At 32.4% G+C, this 9,730-nt stretch overlaps 1 protein-coding gene across 4 annotated transcripts; it reads left to right on the top strand.

Annotated features, from left to right (window-relative positions):
* The first annotated feature begins 1,644 nt into the window (after positions 1-1,644).
* On the top strand, positions 1,645-6,558 carry LOC114309066 (DNA ligase 4-like). Of its 4 annotated transcripts, XM_082917191.1 has the most exons (7): positions 1,645-1,754; positions 1,865-1,929; positions 2,834-2,886; positions 3,313-3,404; positions 3,645-3,716; positions 4,265-4,394; positions 6,077-6,558. In XM_082917191.1, the coding sequence occupies exons 2-7, from the start codon at positions 1,917-1,919 to the stop codon at positions 6,113-6,115; spliced, it is 399 nt and encodes a 132-aa protein (XP_082773317.1). In that variant the 5' UTR covers positions 1,645-1,754; positions 1,865-1,916; the 3' UTR covers positions 6,116-6,558. The 4 variants fall into 4 exon arrangements, with proteins under 4 accessions (XP_082773317.1, XP_082773316.1, XP_082773318.1 ...); XM_082917190.1 differs by lacking the exons at positions 1,645-1,754; positions 1,865-1,929 and adding an exon at positions 5,487-5,538 and having other exon boundaries at positions 2,493-2,886; XM_082917192.1 differs by lacking the exons at positions 1,645-1,754; positions 1,865-1,929; positions 4,265-4,394 and adding an exon at positions 5,487-5,538 and having other exon boundaries at positions 2,493-2,886.
* Positions 6,559-9,730: the final 3,172 nt, after the last annotated feature.

Raw genomic sequence — 9,730 nt, 5'->3', positions numbered from 1 at the left:
GGTTTCGGCGACAAAATTTTTTTTAGTCGCCGTATACCTACTTTCGGCTACTAAATTGTTTGGTAGCCGAATGAAAATAAAAAAATTAATTTTTAATCTTTCCCGACCAAACTTTTGGTCGCCAAATGTCAAGTTTCGGCGACAAAATTTCTTTTAGTCGCTGTATACCTACTTTCGGCTACTAAATTGTTTGGTAGCCGAATGAAATTAAGAAAATTAATTATTTTTATTTTTATTTTTATTAAGAGGTTGTACACCCACCATCCAAAAATATTAATATCTTATTTTTTTTATTATCTCAAAATATTAATTTTGTGGCTCTGAAGATGAAGATGATGTGTTGATAATGGTGATGTTGATGAAGATGTTGTTGTTGTTGATGATGATCCAGATCTATGGGTGGGTTTGATTTTTGTGTTTGATTGGGTTTGATTTTTGGGTGGGTGGGTTTGATTTTGATTTTGTGTTCAATTTTGTGGTTGAATCAATTTTGTGGTTGAAGGGAAGTGGGTTTGATTTCAGATCTTCTGCTTCTTCTTCTTATTCTTCTTCTTCTTCTTCCTTTGTTTCACACTCTTCTTTTTCTTCAGACAAATGAGAAGGAAAAAATAAAAAATATAAAAAAAATCCCAAAACGACATCGTTTTGGGATTTCGAAGAATTCGAGCTCTCACGCATTCGAGTTACATAGTGGAGTTGTTCTGAAAAAAGGCAAACCAAACAAATTTTCGTACTTTTTATCTCAAAAACTACTCTGCAAACACAAACCAAAACACCCAAAATCTCTCATTTTCCAAAGGGGGTTAATGTTTTGCTAAGAAAATAAAGTGGAGATAATGTCGTTTGGGAAGAACTCATTTGGGCTCTTTTGGCTCTTTAAGCTACAAAAGACAGAATAAGCTATTTGAACCATAACAGACAAAACATCACATACAACCCGTAATCATTACCCTATTCTCTCACAAAAAAAGTCAAAAAAGCCAAAAAGCCCTTTCCAAACCAAGCTTTTGAGCCCAGGCTCAAATAGCCAAAAAAGTCAAAAAATCAAAAAGCCAACTCAGTTCCCAAACGGAGGCATAATTATTGAAAATATCAAAGGAGGTAAGCGTAATTAAAAAAAAAAAAAAAAAAAGGCTGGGTAGCCTTACCGCCAACCACCTAAAATCAAAATGAACTTTCCCGCCATGTCAAGCGAGCAACACCCCGCTAATTAAAAAATATATAGTATATCTTCTCCCTTCTCTCTTTCTCTCTCTATAATCTCTGTACTCTATTCCCCATCGCAAATGGAGAGCTCCAAATCGCTGTCATTCTTTCAAGATATCAGATCAAGAGAAGTTAATGGATTCAGAGGTTCCTTTCTCTCTATCTCTGTCCATATATACACAAACACACACAAATCAATCGAATTTACACTTTAATTTGGCTTAGCTTTGCTTTTTTCAGTTCGCAAGAGACCCTATCCTGACAATGATTTGTCAAAATTCACTCAAACCGGAGCTGTGGTTGTCGAACACAACGGCAATCACAGACCTCCAATGGCTCTCTCTTTTTGCAAGGTGAAATTTCATTTATTCCAATTTACATTTATGATTTTTGATGTTCAGAATCAGATTCAAGTTTCGTAACCTAAATTAATCTACGGACAAGTAAGAATTCTCATATTATTGTTGTGACCGACGAGGATGGGTATATTAGCTTATTCAACACTCGATTGAAGTTTTCTTCTTCGTCTACTTTCCAAGAAAATTCAGGCAAGATCAATTCATAGAAATTTGTTGAAGGGTTTTAATTTGTAGTTTTTTGTAGGGGATTATTATATATTTTTTCAAGGCGTACTGAAATCTGTACCACTAATTTGCAGAAAAAGCTAGGGTTAACGAATGGGTTGCTCATGAAAATGCCATATTCGATGTATGCTGGATCAAGGTATTTCATGATTTCCAGTTTTTGCGAGTGGATTACTGTTTTTAATTGTGCATTAAATACTTGAAATGGGGATGCTCTGTTCAATATTCATCTTAGTCTTAAATGTGCTGATCCATGCATTTATATTTCTTGGGCATTAAGTTTTCAATCTGATATTGGCATGGTTTTTTGATGCTTCTAGGACCATCCAAAGCACTGGTTTGGATGCTATGCTTCTAAGTTTGTCACTATACCCTTATCTTATATTCTATTCTCCACGTCACTGGTATTTTAAAATTTTACTGGGATAGCCTGAATGAGATTAATTTCTCAGAGTTGATTAGAATGCTATGAATAAATGGTGGGAATCAATAGCGAAGATACAAAAAAAAACCTATGTTGAATAGTCTTGCTCCTTTTTGGCCTCCTTTAGTAATTTTCTAACATTAGTTATGGTTTGAATTTGCTCCTCTTTAATGTGCATGTTAAGTCTGTTCTGATTGTTCTCTTAGGAGAAGGAAAAATGTACAGTTTGATTTAGATTTAGTTATTTATTTATTTGTTCTTTCTTAATACAGGGAAGCGACACTAGAATAAATTATGACAATGTTGTTTTCACAGTTTGCCCTAATTTATATGATAATGCTGTTTACACAGGTTTGCCTCACTAATATATATATATATATATATTTGAACTTTGTAAATAAATTACTTATAAGAATATATGCATGAGTAGCTAAGAGTGTGGAAAGACTAAAATGTGACACATTGGTAGCAGTGTTTGGTCTCTATCTGGTTTACTGAAATGCAGGTAAAGCAGTGTCTGGTTTACCGAAATGATTATAAATAGGAATAGAATATATGAGGCTCGAGCTGTGTCTCTGTGTCTCTATCTCCCTTCATCTATTTCTTTCAATCTTGACAGGCCAGATTTCTTCAAGTTGTTGTTTGTTCACATCTATTATTAAAGTTTGGCAAGTAAGACTCTTGACTCTCTATTATTAAAGTATTGTTATTTCTTCTAATTGGGTCTATGATCCAATATGATTTCAATAGTCATATCAGCATATTGCTTTTATGTAATCTGATATGATTCAGAACTCAGATCATGAGTTATAAAATGTTTTTTTTTATGTGTTTTCTAACCAGGTATGTTAATAACACTCTTATATGTTTAAAGAAAAAATTTCCATTTAAAATGCTTCTAAAAAATAAAAGATGTTCTGGAGACAATATTCTACGAGGTTGATAAGAAGATGGATTTTAGATTGAATATTCTTGTTGGCTGAATTTTGTTCTTTCCTAGGATTTTTTTTCTCTGCTGTTTTAAATCTGTTACAAGTTTGTGTGTCCTAACTCCATTAATTAATTCTGTTCCATTATACTTTTGTCCCTTTTGTCTAGCTTCATGGGAAGGAAGTAGTTGTTGAGTGCAAATTTGATGGTGACCGCATTCAAATCCATAAAAATGGGAAAGATATACAATTCTTCTCAAGGTAGTTGCTGGCCTAGTAGTTTCAAATAATTTTCTGCTCTTTGATATTTTTTGGTTGTTTTTGTCACTTTGATTAATTCTTTTTGTTATCTTTACATTGGAATATTTATATTATATTTCATTGATTGTCTTTGACTTCTTAAATGCTCTATTGTATCTGCATCATCTGAACTGATGTCACCATTGTTAACCCAATAGATTTTAGTTTAATGTAATTCACAATTTTATGTCATTTATGCAGGAACTTTCTTGACCATCCTGAATATGCGCATTCCATGTTGGATGTTATCATGCAAAATATTCTTGTTGACAGGTAATATTTTAACACCAACTTCACACTCAAGAACTTCACACTCAGCAACCATATGATATCTAGTTACCTTTTGTTTCTTAGGATTCTATTAGTCTGGATCATGCAGTGAATACCAATCATATATTTTAACACCAATTTTCTGCTTTTTGTTTCTTATGAATACCAATCATGCCACTGTAGAAGCAACATTTAAAATTGATATCAGTACTTCACAAGGTTACTTCACTTGGTTCTCTATTGATAATTAAACAATCTCCAACCACATCCTGACCCTTGAGGTTTTTAAAGAGGCAGAGTATTAACATGTAGTATTTTTGCAGAAGTGCAAATCAATCTTTGCAGTCAAAAAAAATAACAAATAACAAATAACAAATAACAAATAACAAATAACAAATAACAAATAACAAATAACAAATCTTCTACAGCTGATTTGTTCAGTCTCCTATAGTTGAAAACAAATAACAAAGTTCGACACTTCGTTTTTGTTTCCAATTTTTTGTTTAATTGGTCATGCTTAATAATTCATTGAGATAAATTTCTTTGTTCAGTGGAGACACTGATGCAGTGGTTCCTGTGACTGCAACTCGATACTCCATTGATGCCTTGAAGCTTCCAACTATTACCAACTATTACAAAGTTAGACAAAGTTTTATTGGGAATTCTATTGGTTGGGGAAGTGTATGTATTCGTCATGAAAATTTAAATTCTATTATATATAAACAATTTAATGATTTATTGGTTGGGCAAGTTTTGTAGACATGCATAGGAGTGACAAACAATTTATTGGTTTTGTATTTTGGATTAGGACTGATTTCATCATGATTCACGACATTAATATATGTGTTGAGGTGAAATTAAAACAAAGTCTTACGAGCTTGTAATATGCTAGTCTTGGCAACACATGATAAAGCTGAACCTGTTAAATGCGTACTCAACTCATTAAATCTTTTTATTCTATTTACTTCTTGTTGGCTTCATGTACTATTTTTCGCAATTCAGCTGTCTATGCCATCATCTTCGGCCATCATGACCGAGATTAGGTCTAGTCACATTAACAGGCGTACCCTGTTAGAATTCATTCATATTATTCTGTGTGAATGAGTTTGCCTTTCAATTTAAGTTTTAGTATGGCTTACATTTGGCATTTTGGCAGATGATAAAATAACTGTTTTGGAGTCAGAAAAGAGAGCTTGGGAAAGTTCCTCGAATTATGAACATATAGGGGCTTCTTGCATTTTTTTTACGCATATTGTCACCAACCTTTTGATCCTTCAGTAAATAATTGGGATGTGAAGTATTTTTGCTGTATCATGAACTACTTATTTTATTGTTTCCATAAATAACTTTCCTCAATAATTTGTTTGATACCAGTGCAAACCACATTATCTAAGCAACCTTCCCTCCATATTGTTGTCTTACTTTTATTGCCGTTAAATATTTTTCTTTCTGCTGCATTTTTGAACACCAGAAGTTGAAATGAATATGGACCTTTTTATCTTTTTGTTTCTTTACTTATTAGATCTTTGCAATTTATTTATTTATTTATTTTTGAGTGGTTTCTTCCAATTAGGAAATTTTTTTATCATTTGTTGGAGCCTGTAATTGGAAATTTAGTGATATAATTTGACATGATTCGGTGGATACTAAGCTACCAATAGAAACTTGTTACAAAAAAGCTTTGTAAATGGTCTAAGGGTTTTATGTTTTAATTATGGCCAGTCTGTGTAATGCCTGGTGCTTGGTATTGATAATGGTGGATATTCTTCACAGGTGCTTCTCCTTCTTACCAACTGAAGCAAGAATAGCAAGATCATGAGACGAAGTACATAATGATCCTATATGTGTATTGCCTTTCTGTGTCTCCCAGTACATATCATTTTTCCTATGTTAGTACAAAGAGCCAAAAAGGTGTGAGCACACATTTTTATGAAAATGATTGGGGCCCACAGGTTTTGCTGGCCTAATCAACTTCTATTGTTGAATGGTTGCCTCGTGTCTGACTTTTTCAAAATATTTTTGGAAGTATATCAGTTTAAAGGCATTTGAAAATCTTAATGGCGGAGTTATTTGGTCTGATGCATGTTGAACTCTCAAATGGAGTGATCATTTCTTAGACCATGATTCTTTAAACAAATTTAACATTTAGCATGGAATTGGTTTTTAATAGTGTGACACTAGATTCCACCAACGCAATTTCGGCTTGTCTCCTGAGCATGCCAGTGCCCTAGAACAATACCTGAATGTTTAGAAACATCAATTTTTATCATTCACTTTTTTTTTTCCCATACCATTTTCTTGACTTAATCTTGAATTTGTTTGTAAATATGCTAATCTTTTTCACTCATCAATGTTCCTTTCAGGCCATCCATGGATCTTGCTCTACACTGACCGCACATTAAGGACGCTATCTATAAAGTCGAAATGAAAGAGCCGGTCACCACCACCACCACCTTCCCAGCTACTAGCCACAACTAGACTGGAGGAGCAGAATGACCGTAGGACAGCCTATGATTCTTTTGGTGAGACTACCGATCCAACATCGTTGCCTGGAAGTTTGAGTCGCAAGACTAAAGAGCAAGACGACTCTGGTGCCAGGACGACATCTTGTACTTATGGAAGGACTGAAAAGCAACCTTCCCTCCATATTGTCCTCAATAAAAGTAAGAGAACAATATTGAAGGGTTTTATGGAAGGACTCGAACAATGGGAGCTTATAGTGATGTCAGGACGACATCTTGTACTTATTAGAACTTATTTTTGGATGGTTGGAACTAAAATGTGTAATGGGAGTAGTTGGTTTTTTTTGTATTATGTATGAAATTAAATTATTGACGTTGGATTACACTTGGTTCTTATGGAATTTGTAATAAATATATAATTGGACGTTCAATATTAATTTTTTGGATGGTTGGAGCTAAAATGTGTGCACATTGTTGAATGCTTGATAACATTAGTGTTGATGGATTATATTATTTATACAGGGTACAGGTCGTATTCATAATGGATACAGGTTGTTTAGAAATTTTTTTTTTTTTAAAAAAAAAAAAAACACGTTAAAGCATTTGGCTACCAAATATTTTGGTAGCCAAATACGTAATCAAATGTTTTGGTGACTAATAATTTAGTAGCAAAACATAACCTAAAAAGTTTTGGCGACCAAATAATTAGTAGCTAAAATAATTGAGAATGAGAGAAAGAAACTATTGGCCACTAAATTTTTAGTCACGGAATGCACCTTTTGCCGACTAAATAATGTTTCGTAGCCAAATGTGTACTTTCAGCGACTAATTTTTTAGTAGCTAAAGGTGACACCTTCCCTGACCACAACAACTTAGTAGCCAAAAGGCCTCATTCGGCGACTAAAGTTTTAGTGGCGGAAACATAACATTTGCCGACTAAACATAATTTAGTAGCTAAATGTAGTCACTTTCGGCGACCAAACAAAGTTTAGTCGCCAATACTATCGCCGACAGGGTATAGGCGACGAGTTTGGCGACAAAATATTTTAGTCGCTAAATGGTTTCGGCGACTAAATATTAGACTTTTGGCGACCAATATTTTGGTAGCCAAAAGTGACATTTCTTGTAGTGGATCCACACCACTTTAAAGCTGTTAGTGTTTCTCTTTTTAGTGGTCTCACTCATTTTTGTTTTCAAAACGTGTTTTGCAGCCACAAAATCAACGGTGGTGATCATTTGGTTGTAAGCCACTTGTATGTCGCTTTTAATTACTTTGGTTTGGTCCCCGTATTGGTTTGGTCCCCGTATTTGTAAAGTTGATTATTTTAATTTTTGAATATTTTAGTATATTGTAATAATTATATTTGAGAAAAATGTTAGATTTTTTTGTAATTAGATATGATATTTGTGAAAGAAAAAGTTAAATAATTATGTATTTGATGTGATATTTTATTTTATTAATTATTCTAACTTATTTTGTATTTTAACCCAAAAATTCCAAAAAGTGGCTTTCCAAACACCTTATATTTTATAATTTTCCATTTATTGACTACAGAATTATGGTTGTGATTTAAGTCTATTTTGGGTTGTTTTTGTTATGACTTATTTATTTATTATAAAAAGATATATAAAAATATAAAAAAATGATATGACCTAAATAAGTTAGTATGCAACTAATTTCCGATGTTGCCAAATGAGCCAAACCAATATGTTAGTTAAAAAGTTATTACAAAAGTCTTTTCATTTTCTGAATTGCCTGGTCTGCTCTGTTAGGGGTTCTGCTGTAGTTGTGTGGTGTGTGCTATAGTTGTGTGATGAGGGCCATGGTTGGATAATATGGCTAGTGTGCTATAGTTGTGTGGCTGGTGTACCTATTCTGCATCTGCTTGAGGATTCTGCTTCTGTCCCAGAACTAGTAAGGCTGGTTATTTGTTTCCATCAGATAGGGAAGGCAAAATAGAGTTAAAACTGCTGAGGATTATGTTTGAGAATTCTGTTCCTGTGATCATCTGGCTGATTCATTGTTTTGAACTAGTAATGGGTTATAACTTCTATGATTTTGCGTCTGTGATCTGCTGCTTTTGGAAAGCAAAGCTTCTCAACTGAGGTTGCTGCTGTCAATTTTTGGAAAGCAAAGCTTGGCTGCTACTGTGTATTTATTTCTGGCTGTTTTGCTTCTGTTGTTGTCTTTTTTCTTCCTCTCTTTTGTTGGTTCCTCACCAATTGGCGCTTGGTGCTTTTTAGCCCAAACCTCCTCTTTATTGATGTAATTTTTCACTCCTTGTTGGTTTCACCAATAAAGATTTTCTTCACCAATAAAATAAAAAAAAGTCATTTTTTTCTATTTTTTTTACGTCATTTTATAAAAAGTTGGTAAAGTTTTTTTAAAAAGTCAATGTAAATTTTTTTAAAAAGTCAATTTTCAAGCTTGGTTTGACAATATCACTTTTTAACCTAAAAGCTAAAAAATTATTAAAAAAGTTAAAAATCCAACAAATTATACACAAAAGTCAAAGATTATAATTTCTCTATATTTTTTGTACATCTTTTTGTAAAAAAGTCAAAATTCATTCCAAACATACTTTTTTTTTACCTCATATTTTAGCAAAAAAATCTAAAATTTACTAAAATAATCTGTTCCCAAATGAAACCGAATCAATCATATTTTTTTAGACAAATGCAATAAAATGAGAAATTATAATTATTGAATCGAATTATTTTTTTATGAATGATATACGGAGGGCCCTACAAAATAAACAACTTGGATCATCGAAATAAAACTCATAATAAGCTCTATGAACACCTCAAGTTTTGTAAAACTCAAATTTAAATTTGAGAGAAGTCCAACCTTACTAAATATATAATAAAAAAAGGAAAATTAACAAATTAGTGTAGTTGTTGAAATTGTTTTTCAATTAATGATAAAGTTTATAAACTTTAATTATTAAATTCATAAATTTTTCCATGTATATATAATTATTTTTAAAAAGTACACCTAATTTGTAATTTTACTAATAAAAAAATCGTAACGAGTAATGCTAGAGACCTACATTTGAGACTCTCAAATATATCCATAATGATATAGTAAGGAAGTAAAGCCCCACTTGATGTGGCAAGGAAGTAGAATCTTACTTAATTGAGTATGCGACAAATCAAAAGTTGACACTTATCATTTCATGACATTGTGGGTGAAATTGTGGGGATTTTTGCATTGATTTCAAGTTATTTCTACCTAATATAAGTTATAAGTAAAAATTACGCTAAATAATTTGGTAAAGACTCTCAAAATGAAAACATATAAAAAATTTTAGATAAATTGTGACAAACAACCTGTATAAGTAATTATTCTGGTCCTAAATAATGCATGTAATTTCTTTAAAATATAATTTTCATTAATAATAATAATTATTATTATTATTATTATTATTTTATGAAGGAAAGGAGAAGGGCAGATAGTAAGAATGGTGGATAGGCACCTGCTCCACGCACATGTTGGCTCAAAAAACTCACATGCTCCCTACAAGTAGTAAACCCATACGTGGCCTCTTTTTTCTA

The sequence above is a fragment of the Camellia sinensis genome, chromosome 2, assembly GCF_055761805.1.
Source record: "Camellia sinensis isolate YWXY chromosome 2, ASM5576180v1, whole genome shotgun sequence".
Taxonomy (NCBI): Eukaryota; Viridiplantae; Streptophyta; class Magnoliopsida; order Ericales; family Theaceae; genus Camellia; species Camellia sinensis.
This window is presented reverse-complemented; position numbering and strand designations above follow the sequence as displayed.